Source organism: Lynx canadensis, chromosome A3 (assembly GCF_007474595.2).
Source record: "Lynx canadensis isolate LIC74 chromosome A3, mLynCan4.pri.v2, whole genome shotgun sequence".
Lineage (NCBI taxonomy): Eukaryota > Metazoa > Chordata > Mammalia > Carnivora > Felidae > Lynx > Lynx canadensis.
The window spans coordinates 31,706,121-31,728,277 of record NC_044305.1 but is presented as its reverse complement, the minus strand read 5'-3'; the positions used below and the strand labels follow the sequence as shown (position 1 = coordinate 31,728,277).

At 40.8% G+C, this 22,157-nt stretch overlaps 1 protein-coding gene across 5 annotated transcripts; it reads left to right on the top strand.

Annotated features, from left to right (window-relative positions):
- The first annotated feature begins 38 nt into the window (after positions 1-38).
- On the top strand, positions 39-11,975 carry TRMT6 (tRNA methyltransferase 6). 5 transcript variants are annotated; one of them, XM_030310061.1, is made up of 11 exons: positions 39-324; positions 3,805-3,932; positions 5,361-5,470; positions 6,004-6,095; positions 6,219-6,302; positions 6,576-6,700; positions 7,596-7,954; positions 8,411-8,496; positions 9,357-9,459; positions 9,558-9,644; positions 11,008-11,975. In XM_030310061.1, the coding sequence occupies exons 1-11, from the start codon at positions 197-199 to the stop codon at positions 11,197-11,199; spliced, it is 1,494 nt and encodes a 497-aa protein (XP_030165921.1). In that variant the 5' UTR covers positions 39-196; the 3' UTR covers positions 11,200-11,975. The 5 variants fall into 5 exon arrangements, with proteins under 5 accessions (XP_030165921.1, XP_030165923.1, XP_030165922.1 ...); XM_030310063.1 differs by having other exon boundaries at positions 9,530-9,644; positions 11,008-11,095; XM_030310062.1 differs by having other exon boundaries at positions 208-328.
- The last annotated feature ends 10,182 nt before the right edge of the window (positions 11,976-22,157 follow it).

Here is a 22,157-nt window from a genome sequence, read left to right as displayed (position 1 = left end):
AGGCTCCCGGAAGCTGTCCAGAGGTCCCCACAGGAAAGCGGAAGCGGCGCGCAGCACGTGGGGGAGGTGCCGGTCCTAGGGTTCTGCGTCCACTTGGTTTGTGATTGTGAGGCTGGCCTCCGCCACAGCAGAGGAGGAAGGGCGGGGCTCGGGGAGCCCGAGAGACGCTGCGGAGCGGGGAGACGGGCTGAGCGCCATGGAGGGCCCGGGGGAGGCGCCGGGCCCACAGCCACCGCATCCCGAGGACCACCGCATCCGTGACGGCGACTTCGTGGTGCTGAAACGGGAAGATGTGTTCAAAGCAGTGCAAGTCCAGCGGAGAAAGTAAGTCAGGTCCCTGGCCTTAAGGGTCCCCGCTTCATTTTCTAGATACCCCCTTTCTCCAGGTCTTCCCACCAGGGTCCAGTTCTTGGATCTGTGGATCCCCAACCTCCTTCCTCGTTTTCTCCTCTTGATCTTCTTACAGAAACCTTTTCCCCCAACATCCCATTCCCGTGTCCCTTCTGCCTTCCTGCAGACTGCCGCTTCCAAGGTTTCAAACCTGGTCTTCTGCCTTCAGCATCCCTCTCGGTCTTTCCCACCGGGTTCCCTTTCTCATAGTTGGCCCTTGGGTGCTCAAGTGCTCTCCCCCTTCCTTGTTCTCACCCTTCCCTGTGTCCTGGAGTTGTTCTCCTAGGCTCTTGAGATGTTCTCTCCTGTTATCTCACAGAACTCACCAACCATTCTCTCCTATCCTTGACTCTCGGGGTCCTCTCCTCCCCTGCCTTTTTCCCATAGACCATCCTTTCTCCCTACTCCCTCAGCCAGGATCAGTCCCACAAAAATGAAACGTCTCCCACCTTATCTGACCTTTGGTCTCTTTTCTGTATCCAAACTGGAATAACTGTTTACACATAGTAACGTTGGAAAACAACTTCCCATAGAATGTAGGATTACTCTAGGATTCCCTCACTTACACAGGGTTGCGAAGAGATCTAGGAAAGTTAAATTACCTAAAAGCAGTTTGCTCAAGATCTCAAAACTTGAAATCAGGCTTGATTTGTGAACATGCTGATTAGTTGTAACTCTGTTTTAATATTAGAAAAGTGGGAATTTTTGGTAACTTTTTGGCAGGAGTGGTGAGGTTGTTAAATCCCAATAGCTTATTAATGCTGAAAATGTATTGAGATGTTTCTGTTAATTATCTGAAAAGTACAACCAAGTTTTCCTTTAAGTTTGGTTATTATAGTACTTTAGACAATGAAACAAGTTGAGTTCAGTGTCAGGAGAACAGCTTTCTGCAGAGCACAGTCTAGGTGCTCTGAGATTTGGAGTTTCTAAGTGCTCCCTTCAGATAAATTATTTTATTCCTGTGTGAACCAAACTGTTGACTGGTATTTAAAGTGAAACAGGTGTCATTAGAAAATAATCAAGTAACAGCCCGCAAAGCACCATGCTGGTGACAGCCAAGTTTTATTGCACAAGAACCAGCGTGGTAAAGAAAAATAAATGCAGTGGGGGTAGGGGGTGGGGGGTTCTTTTAGTCCAGAAATATATCTGCATCATTTTCTCTAGAATTTCTGATTAGAAATGTGTGCTGGCCTTCAAGTGTATAATTTTGGAAAGAGCCAATATTAATTATTTAAACTTTTTAATTGAAGTGTAACAGTGCAGCAAAATCCTTAGGTTATGCTTGATGAATGATACCAAGTTTACACAGCTGTATAATGACCATGCAGGTGAAATTTTGTTTTTTCTTTCTTTTCTTTCTCATTTGCCCTTTTCTCAAGTTGCTTAATTTTAAAAGTGGACGTTTGAGTGTGGTTGTTAATAATGTGCTCTTTTAAACAAGAGCTTTTTCATTACCAACAATGCGGACAGTAGCATCTTTATTTCTAAAAAGTACTCTGTTCGTACTCTAGACATACTTGTTTGGAAGCACTTTTCATCACTTTTCTTGGCAGAAGCCATTGCATTAGTTTCCGTTTGATTTAGTAAATGATGCTTTGAGCTCATCAAAATCCCAGGTCATAATCTCCCTTTACTGTTCTTCGGGTCTGCACACATCTGGTTGGGCAGAAGCAATCCTGGCTTACTGAAGAGACTGCACATCCCACTCTTTCTCGGTGAAGACATGGCATTGCATTGCTCTGACTGGGCCCCACTTTCCTGACTAGGGCAGTGACGTCTTGTCACGCCGCTCAGTTTGAGTGGCACACCTTTCTTTGCATATCAGACCCCCAAACAGAAGGGTAAACCCAAACCATCTCAGACTCAGTATTTCACTAGCACTGGGGTGCTCAAGGGATGAGAGTGTGGGTTGCACATCTGGACTGAACGGAGTTGCAATTTCTGATGGGATTTATGTCAGCAAATATTTTTAGAGTCTGTTATGTTCTATTACGTTTTAGAAACTGGGCACACAGCAAAGAATAAGAATTGATCCTATCTGGATTACTTAGGATCTCGCAGGAATTCACTCAGATGGTTCAAGGGAGGAGATTTAATGAAGCTGTGACATATACACGTACAGTGGTGTGGCGAGGTTTAGAGAACCAACAGAGAATGGTGATGCACCCAGGGTCTAGCATTGGTGAGAAACTTTTGGCAAGGGAGCTTGGGTGATGTGGTCTATGCATTCTGTCATAGACTCCTGGGGCACAGAAAAAGGAAGAGAAGGTGTAGGGTGGGGCACAAACAGAATTAATCAGTACATGTCTTCCAGGATTCAGAGTTCTGTGGACACTGGCCATGTCCTAAAACTAGGCAGGGCTTCATGAGATCCATTGGTCTTTTCTGGGGCAGACTGTGTGGTATAGTGGAAGGTACCAGGCTTTGGAGTTAGTCAAACCTGGATTTTAATCCCAGCCTCCCACTATGTAACTATGAGTCTTGGACAAGATACTTTTCCTAAGCCTTAGATTGCTCATCAGGAAGGAGCTATGTCCCAGGATTTCTGTGAGAATTAAATGAAAAAGCATGAAACTCACTGGCATGTACTGCCCAGCCACTTGTCAACACTCAGTAGGTGTTTTGAAGAAAAAGAAAAGGTTGTTTGTTTTTGTGGGATTTTCCTTTTAAATGGAAATAAGATAAAAATTTAGATAATGAGGAAAGCTAAAGTTGCCAGATCCTCAGTAGAGCATTGTCAGCATTAGGCATATTTCCAAATGTATAGATTGTCAGTAATGTTTATTTGTAAACATAATTTGCTTTTACTAGATTTTATTTATTTATTTATTTATTTATTTATTTATTTATTTATGTGTTTGTTTGTTTGTTTGTTTTAGTAGGCTCCACACCTAATGTGGGGCTTGAACTCATGACTCCAAGATCAAGAGTCACATGCTCTACCGACTGAGCCAACTAGGCACCCCTGCTTTTACTAGATAATTTTTAAAGGAAATAGCCAGTTAGACCAAGGAATTTGTTAAATCCCTGTCTTCTCAATGATTGTTTGAGGGGTGTCACAGTGTCACAGTGTGTGTTCAGTGGCCAGGCAATCTTGGTGACCCTTTATTTAGGAAATCTGCAAACCTGTGAGTTAGGACATCCTGTCAGTGCAAGTTGGAGTCAGACCAGTGCCTCAGAAGAGGAATGTCTTCTGTCCTTGTTTCTCATTCCAAATTCACTGTTTTTGTGGCTTCTTATTAATTTTGTCTCTGTCCAACCCAGTTCTCTCTAGTTTACTTGTCAGTTCATGTTCAGAGATAATGTTCAGAGATCAGTCTCTGTGGGAGACCAGTTTTGAAATAAATTTGATTGAGCATATATTTTCTACACTGAATGCAAATAAGATACAGCTAATTGCATTTTCTTCCCCAGAAAAGTAACTTTTGAAAAGCAGTGGTTCTATCTGGATAACATCATTGGCCATAGTTATGGAACCACATTTGAAGTGACCAATGGAGGAAGTCTTCAGCCTAAGAAGAAGAAGGAAGAGCCTACTTCAGGTGCACTCCTTTGGGTATATGAAATAGGTGCTCTTGAGCTGACTAGTCAGAAACCTGTCAACCCCAATTCTAAAATGCTAACCCAAGCTATCCTCAAAGAAACTTAAACTCATAATCTAAGAACTGTAGCTTGATGGAATGAAGCGAGGTCTGCTTTTGACTTTTGAGATACCTGGATTCTGGCTCTAGCCCATCATTAACTAGCTCTCCGACCTTAGGCCAAATTTTTAATCCCAGGAACCCTTGCTAAGAGCAGGTAGAGAGCCCTTTCAGTGCCCAGAAGTTAAATAATTGCTGGAGGCAGTTAGCATGTAGGGTAGAGGTTGAGAGTCTGCCTTCAAAGTTAACTGACTAGGTTTAAGTTTGTTTTATCACTCGCCTTGTCACCTTAGGCAAGTTACTTGGTTTCTCTAGGTCTTAGAGCTTCATCTGTAAAATGGAGCCATATGTACATTTAATGCCCAGGATGTTGCTGGTGTTCACTCATGTAATATATGGGAAGTTCCTAACAGTGCCTTGCCTGTAGCAAAGGCCCATAATTTTAGCAGTTATTGTTAATTAAAATTAAGTACTCCAACATTTGTTAAAATAAATGTACTTAAGATATTTTATTAATTAAAATAATTTTTAAAATCAAATAATTAAAATACTATTTTAAAATTTTTGTTCAAACCAATTAAATGCTTTTCAGTTAACATCCATATTTTTATTGAGCACCAAATATGTTCCAGGTATGATTAGGCAGTGTGATTGTAACAGTTTATGAGATAAACCATCTCATGAAATGTACTTAGCAGTGGGGAACACCAAAAATAAGTAGACAAGCTAAACACATACTTGTAGGTGGTGGTATGTGCTGTGCAGACCATAAAACAAGGAGGTGTGCTGGAAGCTGATTGGCTGAGACTTGGCTGAGATAATGAGTTCACTGCTGAGTGATGGGAAGGACCTAGGCAGAAATCTACCCAGAGATTGTCATAAAAGCACTCCAAGTGGAGGCAGCAGCAAGTGCCAGAGCGCTGCAGTGAGCCTATGTTTGGTGTGTTTGAGGAAGAGAAAGAAGGGCAGAGTGGCTAAAGTGTAGGGGCCAGAGCGTATACAGCCTTGCAGGTCGTCTTTGGAATGTATTCTGGCTGTAGGAAGCCACTGTTTTGTGCACGGGAGGATTAGATGAGCCAGTTTGCATTTTGTAAAGAGAACTCTGGTATCTGGGTGGATTGTAAGGGAGCAAGAGTGGGAGGGAGCAGGAATAGGAGTTAGAGACTGGAGCAGTCATGGCAAGAAAAGAGTGGAGGGAGGAATAGAGGCAATGGAATTAGAAGGCCAAATTTGAATGACTGATGGGCTGGATGTGGACATGAACTTAGAAGAAGAAAGATTTTAACTAACTGCAGATCATAAATGTCATAAAGCAATTTCCTTCCTTAGAGACCAAAGAAGCGGGCACTGATAATCGAAATATAATTGATGATGGGAAATCTCAGAAACTTACTCAAGATGACATAAAAGCTTTAAAGGACAAGGGCATTAAAGGAGAGGTAATATTCAAAGGATGTTGTGTTTTGTTTTTGTATGGTTTTGAGGAAATTATTTGGTTTTTAAAGCAGGATTTACCCAAGGTGAAATGTAAAAATACTTTCTCTTAAAAATAGTTTGAAATGTACATGCAATTCAATATATCAAAGATATCATTTCTTTTATGCAGGAATGTGAGTGACCTTACTGATATTATTAGCAAAAGAGAATTTAATAATTTAGTGCATATCAGAGCTTAACTTGGTTCATTTTCAGTAAGTTTTCAGCCAGTGTCTTTCTTTTACATCCCTTCTCCCTTTATTATGTATGTCTCTCTTTTTTTTTTTTTTTATTCTGTTTTAAGTGGAGTTACAAAGTACTGTATTTTAATACAAGTTTTAGATAGAGTGAAAAATGCAGTGTATTCATTTGGACTTGTGTGGAAAGGGGCCTGGAAAATCAGGTCTTTGTATACGTTCTAGGGTAAGAAACCTTTGAAGTTATCGTTTCAGTGGAAATAAAATTTCAGGAAATCTGCTTGCTCCTTTTCTTATAGGAAATAGTTCAGCAATTAATTGAAAATAGTACAACATTCCGAGACAAGACAGAATTTGCTCAAGATAAATATATAAAAAAGAAGAAAAAGAAGTAAGTGGCCTGTGTTTGAAAAAGATGAAAGTATTAAATCTTTATAGACTTATAAAATTATTAAAAATAAAATATTTTTAAGCCAATTTTTCAAGACTGATGTCCTCTTTTTTCTTCCCCCAGGTATGAAGCCATCATTACTGTTGTGAAGCCATCCACCCGCATTCTTTCAATTATGTATTATGCAAGAGAACCTGGAAAAATTAAGTACGCTTTGTTTCCTTTCAAAAGTATAATTGGGGGAAAATATGTCTTTAAGAAAAGTCATGATTTTAAGTAAAATGAAAAACTTGCACACCTGCATAAAGTGTCCTCCTACCTCATGAATTGTAAGTTCTTTTTACTGTTGTCTCCAAAGCAATCTATAATCTTACCGACATCATTTTTTGTGAAACAAACAAATAAAACTTGAGAAATGACGATTAAGATAGCTGTCTCTGCTTAGCTAAAAATAAATGAATCATTCCTTTTTTTCTTTAGCCACATGAGATACGATACCCTAGCCCAGATGTTGACGTTGGGAAATATCCGTGCTGGCAATAAAATGATTGTAATGGAAACGTGTGCAGGCTTGGTACTGGGTGCAATGATGGAACGAATGGGAGGTAAGATTTAACATTCTCAGGTTCATTAAAGCACCACCATGACATAAGTAGAGGGGCCTAAAAACACAACGCACAGAAAGTGAGGCTGAGTTACTACAAGATTAATGAAATGGCTTGTGTGGGCCTGCACAGCTCCCGTCCCTGGGACCTTCCTGCAGCGTCCACATCTCCCAGCCAGTGCTGTGTTGGTGCCCCTGGATGGTATTTGCCCTTTCTAGCTTCAACATCAATGGGGATGTTTCTGAAGCTTTTTTCCAGCTTGGACCTCCAGGACAGTGATTTCAGTGAATTCTTGGATAGCTGGCGCTCATTTTATTGGCGTGAATTGAGGGGATAGTATGAGAAGAATACTGGGGGTATATTTTGTCCTGGAGGAACACAACACGGCCTGGTTTGCCTGTCCTCTCTCTAACACTGTAGAAGATAAGAACTTTTAACTGTCCTGATTGAGGATTGGAGTAGGAGAAAGCTGAGAGCCAGTCACCGAGCACATGACATCCAAATTTGCACGATCACAGGGTTTTACCATAGTGTCAAGTGGGGTAAGCGTTAAGACTTCTTGTTCATGTTGGGGCACCTGGGTGGCTCAGGATGCTCTCCCTTCTCTCTCTGTGCCCCTCACTGCTCATGCGCGCACTCTCTCTCTCAAAACAAAGAAACATTAAACAAACAAACAAAAAAAAGATTTCTTGTTCCCGTGTTTTGGAATTATATTTCCTTCACTGGGCATATTCATAGACTGAACAGACCCCAGAGGAGCTGCATCATGTTGCAGCCTCTGAGCAGAGTAGAGACCTTCTATCTTCTTACTGTGGCGGACCCTGAGGTTTTGCATAGTCTAGAATCACCTCCGTCAAGCAGATGTTTGCTTTTTTTTTTTTTTTTTTTAATCCAGGCTTTGGTTCCATTATTCAGCTGTACCCTGGAGGTGGACCTGTTCGGGCAGCAACAGCATGTTTTGGATTTCCCAAATCTTTCCTTAGTGGTCTTTATGAATTCCCACTCAACAAAGTGGACAGTCTCCTAAATGGCACGTTTTCTGCAGAGATGTTATCTTCAGAGCCTAAAGACAGTGCTTCAGTTGAAGAAAGTAACGGCACCCTGGAGGAAAAACAGACTTCAGAGCAAGAGAAGGAAGACAGTGTGGCAGAAGCCCAAGAGAGCCATCACCCACAGGAACAAGAAACAATGGAAATTGTCTCTCAAGATCCAGAATATAAGGAGCCTAAAGAGAGAGGAAGCAAAAAAGATTATGTAAGAGTATTAAGAGTCCCCACTACCTTCATAACATTCCCCTCATTATGGCTTTTCCTAATCCTTTTTTTTCCTTTCATGTCAGGATCTATTACTGTGTAACTCCCTCAGTTTCAGTTAACTTAATTTAAGCACTGAGATTTGGCTTGGCTTTGGAGCATCAGTGCCCAAGATAGTGAATATCAAAACAGATGGAGAAAGCGTGTGTGTGGGTGTACACACGTATGTGATGTGATCTTTGGGATGGAGCTTTAGGATACAGAAGCATTGTATACCAGGTAGCTTAATGATGGTTTTATAACATATGGATTTATGTGTTTGCAACTTTCTTATGAATGACCTTCTGTTGCTTTAGTCTAAGTTGCTAAATATTGTTGAAATGTTCTGACAGACCAGCGTTTCCTAAACCTGACTGAATGGCCTCAGTACATTAGTTTCTTCTTTTTCTTCTTGAAGATTCAGGAAAAGCAGAGGAGACAAGAAGAGCAAAGGAAAAGACATTTAGAGGCTGCTGCTCTGCTGAGTGAAAGAAATGCAGATGGGTGCGTTGATGAAGGAATGCAGATATCTGGGTGCTCATGGGTTCTGCTTCAAACAGATTAGAATTGTCTGTCTGCTTGTCTGCTTGTCTGCTTTGATTATAGTGGGAGCTGAGATGATGATTCTGTCTTGGGTTTTTAAAGAAAGGAGGCTGCATCTAGTGGAGGTGGGAAAGTGTGCTGGTTTCAGAGTTTTAGAATAAGTTTGGAATTTCTCTGATGACCGTGTGTCAGATGGGTCTGTGTGGTCCTGCTGCATACAGGTGGTGGGGCATTCAAACTGGTGTGATACTGGCTACCCGTAAGGGCTAGGGGAAACCTGACAGTCGTAGATTCAGATATCCGTAAAGCCAGTAAGTACCATGTTGGATTTGTTTCCAGATTTTTTTGTTTTTAAATCAGGAGTGTCATTAAATGCGACTTAGAGTTGCCAAGCACCAAAAGAGCTTTTTTTTTTTTAATGTTTATTGTCGTGAGAGGGGAAGAACGAGCAGGGGAGGGGCAGAGAGGGGGGGGGAACAGAAGATCCGAAGTGGACTCTGCGCTGACAGCAGAGAGCCTGATGTGGGGCTTGAACTCACGAACCATGACATCGTGACCTGAACTGAAGTTGGACGCTTAATTGACTGAGCCACTGAGTCACTCCCAAAAGAGCTTTTAATTCATTTTGTGTTTCTTAGAAAGTGATAGCTTATGATTTTGTTTGTTTGTTTTTGTTTTTTTTTTTGAATTTGTAGAATGTTGTATATCAAGCTCTTCCTTGTGCAAGTCATGGCAAATAAATGATCATTTTAAATACATTTTAAAATCTGCGCTCCACCTTGCCGAGCAGAGAAATAATTTGTCTAATGTTTTCCTTACAGTTTAATTGTAGCTAGTCGTTTCCATCCCACTCCACTCCTGCTGACTTTGCTGGACTTCGTGGCCCCTTCAAGGCCATTCGTGGTCTACTGTCAGTATAAAGAGGTAATACTGAAATGGAATGGATGAGAGTTCTTGCGTCTGCATGTTAATACTCAAATCACAGCCCTCAAAGTCATCCTCAACTCTTTTTATGCTTTTAGCCGCTGTTGGAATGCTATACAAAACTGCGGGAAAGAGGAGGGGTCATCAACCTCAGACTGTCTGAAACCTGGCTCAGGAATTACCAGGTACGTGTTCTTAGAGCCAGTTCCTGGGAGCTACTCTCCTGAGTTGCTGGCTCTTTGCAGTAGTGCCAGAAGTTGTTAAATAGAAATTTGCCTATCTCTGTCTACAGAGATGAAAGAATCTCCTGCCTGTAACTCAGAGAAAGTGCCTTGGCTTTTCCTGACCCTTTTTCCTCCGTTCATGTCAGGGTCTATTACTCTGTAACTCCAGTCCAGAGACATTTAAAATGTAAACAGTTATGATTCATGTTTCTTCAAGGCCTCGAGATCATTGTGGAGGGAATAAATGATAATAGCAAATTCCCTAGGCCAATAAGAAAGTGACTCTCTTCTCTCTCCCGGGATATCTTTGCATCAGGTTTTCAGGATTTACTTCTGGGCTTCATGTCAGTTCAGGTCCTCTGGAAGGCATTTGCTAAGATGGAATTAGCAGTGGAAGGGATTTATTGGGGGAAAATGTCTTTGAAAGATGAGAGAGGAAGCAGGATTAGATGGGAAAGCCCTCAGACCATGGTGGAGGTCTGATGGCTGTGAGAGAAGGGGGAGAAAGGAAGATGGGCAGGAAGATCCTGCAGTGCTACCCTCAGAAGGTCTCAGCCAACATAATGGGGAACCCCAGAGCAAAGAGTGCCCATTAAAGGAGGCCTATGTTGAGCAGAAATGTTGTGGTCCTGGTACCCATGCTCAGTAATCAACTTGGAGTGGCCCATGGCCTCCCTGGCTGTGAATGCTGCAGAGGATCCCAAAGGAGCAGCACCTAGAGGCTTTCTGCTGCCTGAACTCCTCACAGCCGGTTCCCTCTGGAAGATCTGAGGGAGCACCGCCATGGCTGCCACGGGCACTGCCCTGCTGCTTGGACATCGTCCTACTTAATCCGGGATACTTAAAGCCCTGAGTGGACCCTGCCCTTCATGACAGTCATCTTATTGAGCTATGGTAATGGCAGAGAAGAGATCTTGTCAGAGTTAACAAGGTATTGGGGCAGGGAGGCTCTGGATATGTGTCCAGTAGCTACTTCTCCATGGACTGAAACTCCACTGTTGGCCATGAAGCTTCCTGCAGCCAATAGAAAGAAAGTTATGCACAGGCCCAGGAGTACTACACCAACCATTTGTTTGTTTGCCACCAGAAACTTGCGTCAGGTTTGAGAGCAGCAGCTCCAGCTTTATTTTTCAAAAGAAAACCACTTAAACCAGTTTCTATACTCTTATCTGCACTATTATGTGAAGGAGGAGCTCTTTAGGAATTGATCCGATTAAATCTTCAAGAGAATCTGTGTCGTTTAAACTCTGATTTCCAGCATGTGTATTGTTAGTATGTGCTTTATCTGCTTAGGAAAACATGAATGTCTTTCTGTCTTGATTAGGTTTTGCCAGATCGAAGTCATCCCAAACTACTGATGAGCGGAGGTGGGGGGTACCTTCTCTCAGGCTTCACTGTTGCCATGGATAACCTTAAAGCAGACCCCAGTCTCAAATCCAACGCAAGCACTTTAGAATTACACAAGACTGAAGAGCCAGCAGCTAAAAAACGGAAATGCCCAGAGTCTGACTCTTAAGCTTTCAAAAATTGCTCTGATTTTTGTCCTCAGGCACTATACAGTTAGTAATTAAACCTTAAATGCTATTACTAATTGTTTTCTTACATTCAAAAATAAGAACATGTCTTTACACCTGCTCCTGGGAAGGACGAGTAAGCCTTTTGTCCACTTCTGGCACAGATAGATTTGGTCTGTCAAAACGTCGAGCCAAAATACCTAAGCCTGGGGTGTATGCAGTGGACTGGTATATATGGCCAATCCTGTTTATTTCACAAAAATCCTCTAAGTACATTTGGTACTCTGTGCAAATATCCTGAGAATTTAGACATCCTAGAAATATATTTATACAAGACTTTATGTGTTAAGCTAAGTGGAATAACACAACATAGAGAAAACTTAGGTACTAAAAAGGAATTTGTGGAAGACATTTTTTGTGTTCATTCCGCTCTCTTTAAGCAATATGGATGTATGAGTGTCTGAGATTTACAGTACCAAAAATGTCCTCCCTGTTTCCTCCAGTGGAATAAACTTTTTTAAAATGCTAGGTTTTTTAATTTTAATAGTTGATAACTTAGGAAAGTTCTGAGTATTTATTTTACTGCTTTTTTTTTGTCAACACAGAGGTGTAGTAGGGTACTTTTTTGGGTTAATTTGCCAATCCCCTCCTTCTTTGTTCGAAATGAAGTGACTAGAATTTTTGTGTACTACTCAATTAAAGGCAACAACAAGGGTTTTTTCCCCCCTACCCAGACACTTGTGGAGAGATATATAAATATATGTATATATATGTACACACATACATATGTATATGGTTGGTATATACGCATATATATATTTATATATACACATATACACGGAGACAGAATGCACTATCTATGTGAACTATGACAGTTTAGTGCAGAGCTTAGACCAGTTCTCATTGCATTAGTGTCACTCCTTGTCAGTTGTATTTTAAAGTGCCTTTTTTGGTGATTATTAATGCTGGTTTGTTGAGCTCTGGCATGATTAGGTGGTTAGCTTTTCTAAGCTCTGAAAACATATAATCATATTATTTGGTCATCTATAGCCAAGGAAAGTGTTTACAGTAAGCCACGGCTCTTGTCTTGCTTACTAAACATGCTCATAGTGTGTATTGTTCACATCATTATAGCACAGATGCTGATCATCCAGCAAGGAGCATCTCAGAAAAAAAGAAATTACATTTTCCTAATAGCATGTACTATCCTGATAACGGTCAATGTGATTACCAACAAGTACAGTTTTGATTCCTTTTTCTTAAAACAATTCCTTTTAAAGAATAAAAGTGTTTCCTACTACGATTTGTCTGATTAAATTAATGATGCGGTCAGTGACACCACATTCACTGGCTTTCAGCTGATTGTGACATGTGATCTGTATGAGAAAACGTGCCCAAATTGATAACCTCACTGAACACGTCCTTGCAAACAGTCCTCACCCACATACAACCAGTCAAGTTTTGTCAAGGAGAATACATGCACAGACTGGATTCTGTAGCGGCTGCTCTCCACGGGTCATTGTCATTAGAATCCTCTCATACTTGTTATTCATTGAGTTTTCAAGTCCCATCCCATTTCATTCATTCTGCAAGTCTGCACTACCAAGGCCCTGTGTGCCCATGTAGCTGCCCTGGAGTTTCTTGTGAACTCATATACCAACAGTAAAAGTTAACCTAAACCAAGTGTTGTTTTGTTTTGTTTTGTTTTGTTTTCTCTTTCATATTATTCACTTCATCTTTGAGAACTGATGCTTAATTCAATAACTTGAAAACTTAGTGTGCACCAGAATTCCCTGGAGGGCTTATTAAACACAGATTGTTTAGCACCTCAAAGTTTCTGATTCAGTAAGTCTGGGGTGGGGCAGAAAATTTGCATTTCTAAGAAGTTTCCAGGTGATGGCTGGTACTGCTGACCCACGGACCACTGCTTGAGAAACACTCCTGTGTGTACACCCACATCAAGAGCACACCAAACTACATGATGCTTTTTTTCTTGTTTGTAAAGTAGACATCCACCTTTGGAGCAGATGAGTGGATAATTCTATGACTTCTGGACATGTAGCCACCAAGAGTTATGTGCAATAACACTTTAATGAGTGGCGGTCAAAAAATAAAGACAAAAATCAGTTTGTAATGTCCATCTTATTTCTTCATTGGATTAGGGTACTTGGACATATACAGTGGTGCCAACGAGATGATTTTTTAGCTTAGAGGTGTGAAGCAGATTCCCCCCCCCCCCCCATTATTTCTTTGAATAAATTTCTGCCTCTTTCTTTCTGGGACCCCTATAATGTGTATATTGGTCCACAAGTCCCTTAAGCTAACTTTTTCATTATTTAAAAAAATTTTTTGCATCTCTGATTGAATGAATTCCGCTGCCCAGTCTTTGAGTTCATTGATCCTTTCTTCTCTTTGACCTATCTGCTTTTGAACCCTTACATTGAATATTTTAGTTCACTTATTATTTAGCTCTATGATTGCTTTATGGTACTTATATTTTCTCTATTTGTTGAAATTCTCACTTTGTTCATGAATTGTTCTGACCATGGGGAGCATCTTTATGATCATAATTTGAACATTCTGTCAGATAAATCACTTATCTGTTTCATTAAGATCTGTTTCTGGAGATTTAGCTTGTTTTGTTTGAAACCTATTCCTCTGTTTCTTTATTTTTTTCTCTCTATATGTTGGTGCTTGCATATTAGATATGACAGCAGCCTCTCCCAGTCTTGACAGGTTGGTCTTGTGTAGGAGGTAAACCTCACTAACCAGCTTAGTCTGAGCTGCTGGTTGTCTCTTCATGATTGCCTAAGCCACTATCTTTGTTCTTAGTGGTCCCTGGTAATTGAGGGTGTGCCAAGACCTGCTATTCATCAGCCGGTCCTCAGGCAGCAGGTGGCGATGTGTGTGGTTAAGGCCCTTCCAGAGAGAAATTGGGAGATTGGCATGTTTGCCTGCTTCCTCTATGCTGACCGCAGTTGAATAGCTGCAGGGATGTGTTCCTGCACCTGTTTAAAAACTGATTCTTTGCGTTTGTGCTGTAGGAGTCATGAATGTAAGTCCCATCAGCTTTAGAAGTGATCCAGGGTCCCTTAGGTGGCATCCACAAAAGCCGGGGTGCCAGACACATGTACAAGCTCCTTTCATCCAGGTAGGTGCTGGTGATCTGATTTTATCATTGGAGTGAACCAGAGGGAGAAGGTAAGGGAGGTGCCCATTGGCTCCCAGGGCCTCTTGGGAGGATGGCAGCTGGTTTCTAAATGTGTGCTAAATCAGAAACTGGACCCTCAGGCAGCAGCTTGTAAAGTATGCAGTCATATCCTTCAGGGAAAGACTGTGAGATGAGCATTTTTGCTCTACACTGAGCCCCAGGGCAAATGCTCTTGTGACTTTGTGAACTTCTTTGCTCCAGTCATATGGGTCTCATGGACCCAAGCGCTATTGGCTTTCAGAGATAAGTGTTTGGGGGGTCCATTCCTTGAGTGGGAGTCAAAAGTTGGGGTGCTTATATGTGTGGTCCAAATCCATCACTCAAGAGAAGCTGGGAGTTAGGGTTGGGGATTCTCTTCAAATTGTCTTACTGTGCCCAGGGTAGAGTTGGTGGTGAATGTCTCAGCATTCCGTACTTGTTTTGATGTGGGTATTTTTTCATTCCCCTGATGTGTAGGAGTCAGTCATCTAGTTTCTGGGTTTCTTTTATTTATATTTTTTTTAAGTTTATTTTGAGAGAGAGAAAGTTTATTTTGAGGGGGGGAGGGGCGGACAGAACAGGAGAGAGAGAATCCCAAGCAGGCTCTGCATGCTTGTTAGCACAGAACCTGAGGCGGGACTCAATCTCACAAACCGTGAGATCATGAGAACTGTGAGATCGTGACCTGAGCCGAAATCAAGTGTCAGAGACTTAACCAACTAAGCCACCCAGGTGCCCCCTAGTTTCTGGATTTCTGTCAAAGGGAATTACTCATGTGTAGCTGTACATTTGGTGTATTCATGGGAGGAGCAAAGTCCAGGACCCTCCTATGCTGCCATCTTGGTCCTGTCTTATATGAAGCAAGTCTTAATAGGCAATCATTCATTCATTAGTTGTATATGGAAAAGCCAAAAATACATTCTTCACTAATATGTACAAAATTGGGGGGGGGGTGGAATTGGGTGTTTTCATCTTGTTTTAAAGCATTGATTATAAATACTGCAAGAGCAATGCTAAAAAAAAAAAAATTGTTCTAGAAATTCGATATTTAAGGTTAATATTTAAGGTACCTGGGTGGCTCGGTGGGTTAAGTGTCAGACTACCAGCTCAGATCATGATCTTGCAATTCATGGCTTCGAGCCCCACATCAGGCTCTGTGCTGACAGCCTGGAGCCTGGATTCTGTCTCCATCTCTCTCTGCCCCTCTCCTGCTCGCACTCTGTCTCTCAAAAATAAACATTTAAAAACATTTTTAAAAAGATTAATGTTGCTCTTGTGTGTTCCTAATTTTGGAATGTGTTTAAGTGCACTGCTAGAAGGGATCCTGGTGTATCTGATATCTCTATTTGAAATATAATGCTGCCTGGAGAGTAGTGTTAATTTTTTGCAAACATAGATTACAGGTTGTTCTTGGATTTAGGTAGCACAGGACAGATGGCGAGAAATGTGAGTCCCTGAATAGCTACTTAAAGAGTAACTGATAAGCTGTTACCTTATTCTCCTCAACATTTATTAGACACCCTCTGCTTTTTAACCCTTTATGCGAACGTATTAAATCTTTGAAGCATAGGAAATTAATATGTACCCTCCTCCCCCACTCCCATCTCCCCTCCTTTTTTTTTTTTTTTTTTTTTTTTTTTTCTCTTTTACAGTTCCATTAATAACCTGGGCTTTTTGGCATCTAGTTAAGATATGATTAGGACAAGACTGGAAAGATTTTTACATTTCATTTTCACACTGACAGGTAACAAGGCAGTAAGGAAATTTTGGTTTTAAATGCTAGTGGGTTCAATCTGTTGCATATTTGGTCGGCTTAGTGTTACCATTCTAAATCAAAAAATTTAAAAAGTAGAGAAATTGATCCAGACAGTGGAGGAAATGAGATCCTTTGCCTTCTGGGAGTGCTCTTCTCCAAACAAGTAAGTTAGTAAAGCAGGTTTTCACAGTTCTTTCCCATCACCTGTGAGTGACACAAAGTAGTTAAAGCCATATGGTGACAGACTCAAGGAAAGAGGAGGCAAAAATAAGAAAGAATATGATCAATTTAAGTCAATGGTCGGGGCGTCTGGGTGGCTCAGTTGGTTAAGCATTCAGCTCTTGATTTCGGCTCAGGTCTTGATCTCACAGTTCATGAGACTGAGCCTTGCATCAGACTCTGCTGATGGCATGATGCCTGCTTTGGTTTTCTCTTTGTCCCCTCTCTCCCCCTCCCCACCCCTCCCCCACTCCCCGCTCATGCATGTTCTCTCTCTCTCTCTCAAATAAACATTTAAATCAATCAAATCAATCAGTGGTCAGAAGACTACAACCCACAGGCCCAATCTGGCTCACAACCAGTTTTTTGTATGGCCTCCAAGCTAAAAAAATGGTTTTTACATTTTTAAATAGGTGGAGGGATAAGCAAAAAAAGAATAATTTTATGACATGAAAATTACATGACATGCAAATTGCAGTGCCCACAAATGAAGTTTTAGTGGACTACAGTATTGTCTGTGGCTGTTTTTGTGCGTTGGCAGAGTTGAATAGTTGTGGCAGAGAGCGTGTGGCCCTCAAAGCCTTAAATATGTGCTCTCTGGCCATCTAAGAGGTATGCTGACCACGAAGTAAGTGAAGTGGTGAGAGGGATTGTAGGGTGAAGGGATCAGGAGAGCAGCACTTTGGAGCAGCCGCAGCAGACAGCTGGTCTGGAGCCAGCAGCAACAAAAGATGTGAAATCCAGAGCTCCTTTACGGTCCTCTAGACCAATGGGCAGAGCTTGACATGGTTGACCCCTTTCCTTATGACAGTTTTCTCACTTGGCTTCTAGGACACCACTCTTCTGGTTTCCCTCCTATCTTACTGGCTGTTCTTTCTCCATCTCTGTCGGTGGTTCCTCTTCATCTCTGAGATGAATGTTTAGAACGGCATTGGCCTGCCCCAGGCCTTAGCAGTTGCACTCTTTACCTTTTTTTTTTTTTTTTTTTTTTGTCTACACACTGCTAGGTGTAGGCTGTTCGAGGGATTTGGGATCTGATCAAAGAAAAAGATATGACCATGAGTTGGCAGTAGCACCCACATGCTTCATGGAGTGATGGGACTGCTCTGACAGGTTTACAAGGGAGGGGATGCTGTTCACATCGGGAATCTGTTTAGAAGCTACACCAAGGGGGTTGCTTCAAAGAAGGGGAGGAGCAGGGGAACCCTTAGGGAGAGGGGAATTGAAGAGGAATTGAAGAGGGCCCTCTCCCATCTAGGTGGAGTCCCTGGGTCCAACAACTCTGAGGAACAAAGTCTTATAAGGCTTGGGGTCTTCTAATTAATGGTCAGCAGATGCTGGGAATTTGCTGAAGGTATGCAAAGCAGATGAACCTTAAATGTCTAAAGATTGGCTTATTTGGGCTCTGTTTAAAATAAGTGGGTGTGTGGAGCACCTGGGTGGCTCAGTTGGTTAAGCATCCAACTCTTGATTTTAGCTCGGTTAATAATCTCACTGTTCATGGGATTGAGCCTTGAGTTGGGCTCTGTGCTGACAGTGCAAAGCCTGCTTGGGATTCTCTCACTCCCCCTCTCTGCCCCTGGCCCACTTGCGCACATGCTCTCTCTCTCAATAAATAAATAAAATTAAGTGGATGTGTAAAACTTGAATTTGTCACTGGCAGGCTTTTGAGCTAACAGTTCTCAGTCTGCAGTGAAAAATCCTAGCAGCCAATGCACAGGAGCTGTCTGTGACTCACTTATATAAACAATAGGTGATCTTACTCAGTTTTCAGGATTTGTTTTTATTGAGATATAATTGACATCTAACATTATATTATGTAACGTCATAATATTATATTATATTATATTATGACGTTACATAATATATAGTTTCAGGGTTACAACATAATGATTCAGTATTTGTATACACTGAGAAATGATCAACCACAATAAGTCTAGTTACTGTCACCATATGTAGTTACAAAAATTTTTTTGTATGATGAGAACTTTTAAGATTTACTCTCTTAGCAACTTTCAAATATGCAATATAGTATCATTAACTATAGTCTCCACACTGTACATTATATCCCCAAGACTTACTTGCTTTGTAACTAAAAATTTGTACCTTCTGACCCCCTTTACTCATTTTGCCCACTCCCCAGCCCTTTTCCCCACTCTGGCAACCACCAATCTATTGTCTGTATCTATGAGCTTGGTTTTTTGGTTTTGCTTTGATTTGTCTTGTTTTTTTAGATTCCACATATAAGTGAAATCACACAATACTTGTCTTTCTCTGACTTATTTCACTTAGCATAATGCCTTCAAGATCCATCCATGTTGCACAACGGGCAAGATTGCATTAATTTTCATGGCTGACTAGTTTTACGTTTTATATATTATATAAACTTTTTTATCCACTTACCCAATCAGTAGACATTGAGGTTGTTTTCATATCTTGGCTATTGTAAATAATGCTGCCATGAACATGGGGGTGCACATATCTTTTCAAATTAGTGTTTTCATTTTTTTTCCAAAAGTGAAGAAGTGAAATTGCTGGATCATATGGCAGTTCTATATTTAATTTTCTGAGGAACCTCCATACTGTTTTTCACAGTGGCTGCACCAGTTTATATTCTCACCACCAGTGTATGAGGGTTCCCCTTTCTCCACATCCTCATCAACACTTGTTATTACTTTTCTTTTTGATATTAGCCTTCCTGACAGGTGTGAGGTGATATTTTGTGGTTTTGGTTTGTATTTCCCTGATAATCTGATTAGTGATTTTGAACATCTTTTCATATGCTTATTGGCCATCAGTCAGTCTTCTTTGGAAAAATGTTTATTCAAGTCCTCTGCCCATTTCTTCATAAGATTGTTTAGGGTTTTTTTGGTATTGAATTGTATGAGTTCTTTATATTTTGGATATTAACCCCTTATCAGATACATGATTTTCAAATACTTTCTCCTATTCAGTAGGTTGCCTTTTCGTTTTGTTGATGGTTTCCTTTGCTCTGTAGAAGCTTTTTAGTTTGATGTAGTCTCACTTGTTGATTTTTGCTTTTATTTGCTTTGCTTTTGGTGTCAAATCCAAAAATCACCACTAAGACTGATGTTAAGGAGCTTACCATGAGTGTGTGTGTGTGCGCACGCGTGTGTGTGTGTTTAGGAGTTTTATGGCTTCAGGTCTTACATTCAAGTCTTAAAGCCATTTGAGTTTATTTCTGTGTATAGGATAAGACAGTGCTGCAGTTTCATACTTTTGCATATGGCTGTCCTGTTTTCCTAGGACCATTTATTGAAGAAACTGTCCTTTCTCTATTGTGTATTATTGGATTCTTTGTTGTAAATTAATAGACCATGTATTACTGGATCCTCTAGTCTGTTCCACTGATCTATATCTCTGAGGGTTTTTTTTAAGTTTATTTTTTTTATTTTCAGAGAGAGAGAGTGTGTGAGAGCCTGTGTGTACACCTTCATGAGCAGAGGAAGGGCAGAGAGAGAGGGAAAGAGAGAATCCCAAGCAGGCTCCATGCTGTCAGCACAAAGCCCATATATGTCTGTTTTTATGCCAATACTATTTTGATTACTATAACTTTGCAATATACTTTGAAATCAGGGATGGTGGTGCCTCCAGCTTTCTTTTTCTTTCTCAAGATTGCTTTGGGATCTTTTGTGGTTTTATACAAATTTGGGGCTTGCTCATTCTATTTCTTTGAAAAATGTCATGGAATTGGGTGGGGATTGCATTGAATCTATAGATCCCTTTGGGTAGTGTAGACATTTAAATATTAATTCTTCCAATCTATGAGCACAGAATATCTTTCCATTTATTTGTGTCTTCAACTTCTTTCATCAATGTTTTAGAGTTCTCAGTGGCATCCCTATCTTATTCCTGATCTCAGAGGAAAAACTTTTAGCTTTTCACCATTAAGTATGATGTTAGCTGTGGGCTTGTCATTTATGGTTTTTATTATATTGAGGTATGTTCCCTCTATACTTATTTTTTGAGGGTTTTCATCATAAATGGATGTTAAATTTTGTCAAATACTTTTTCTACATCTATTGGGATGATCATATGGTTTTTATCTCTCATTTTGTTAATGTGGTGTATCATGTTAATTGATTTACAGATGTTGAACCATCCTTACATCCCTGGAATAAATCCCATTTGATTATGGTGTATGATCCTTTTAATGTATTGTTGAATTCAGTTTGCTGAGGATTTTTGTATCTATACTCAGTGGCGATATTGGCCTGTAATTTTCTTGTGGTGCCCTTGTCTGCTTTTGGTGTTAGAATAATACTGACCTCATAGAAATGAGTTTAGAAGCATTTCCTTCTCTTAAATTGTTTGGAACATTTTTAGGATTGGTATTAATTCCTCTTTGAATGTTTGGTAGAATTCACCAGTGAAACCGTCTGGTCTTGTACTTTTGTTTGTTGGTAGGTTTTTGATGTCTGATTCAACCTACTTATTAGTAATTGGTCTACTCAGATTTTCTAATTCTTCATAACTCAGTCTTGGAAGGTTGTATGTTTCTAGGGATGTCCCATATCTTCTAGGTTGTCCAATTTGTTGGCATATAATTATTCACAGTAGTCTCTTATGATCCTTTGTATTTCTGTCTGTTGTAATGGCTCCTCTTTCATTTCTGATTTTATTTATTTGAGCCCTCTCTTTTTTTCTTGGTAAGTCTAGCTAAAAGTATGCCAGTTTTGTTCACCTTTTTAAAGAAGCAGCTCTTCGTTTCACTGATTTTTTTTCTATTGTCTTTTTAGTCTAATATCATTGATTTCCCCTCTGATCTTTGTCATTTCCTTCCTTCTACTAACTTTGGGCTTCATTTATTCTTCTTTCTCCAGTTTTAAGGCTTTAAATACCATCTCTGTGATGATGACTCCCACATGATGTCTGTAGCACTGTCCTTTCCCTTGAGCTCCAGGCCTGTATACCCAACTCAACACCTCCAGTTGGGTATCTGGTCATGTTTCAGACTTAATATAGCCCAATCTGATATCTTCCCTCCTAAGCCAAGCCTTCTCACCTCTGCTCTTCCCTGTTGCTCAGGCCTAAAGCATTCGTCCTTGACACCTCTCTTTCACTCATGCCACACCAAATCCTTCAGCCCTACCTGTCCTCTGTCTTCAAAATAGATCCATAGTTTGACTACTTCTCCCTACCCCCTGGTTCAAGTGCCACATCCTGGTTCAAGACATCACAGTGACCCACTAGGATTATTGCAATGATCTCCTTACTGGTTTTTGTGTTTGTGTCCTCACTTCCCCTACAGCCTTCTCTCAACCCAGGAGCTGGAGTGTTGTTATTGTATAAAGCAAATCATGTCAGTCCTTTGCTGACAACTCTCCAGTTGCAAAGGCAAAAGTCCTTACCAGGCCATACAAAGCCCTGTGTGATCTGGCTAGTGCCACTTCACTTTCTATGTCCCCCACATGGGCCTCCCTGCACTTCTTCAAACATACCGACCACATTTACTGTCTTGGGGCCTTTGCACTTGTTATTCCCTCTGCCTGAAGTGTCCTTCCTCCAGAAGTCCACATGGCTGACAACCCACACTTTTTTTTTTTAGGGTGTTTCACTTTCTCCCTGAGGCCAGTTATGTATCCAAGAGGCTGGTTTCTGAGCTACAGAGTAATAATGATTTCATTTTCATGAGTTAATTATTTTAGCACCTGAGATCTCCCAATTATACTATATTTTACAATGATATGTTGTACATTTTCATTTTGTTAATTTTTTTTTACTGTTTATATTTTTGACAGAGACAAAGCATGAGTGGGGGAGGGGCAGAGAGA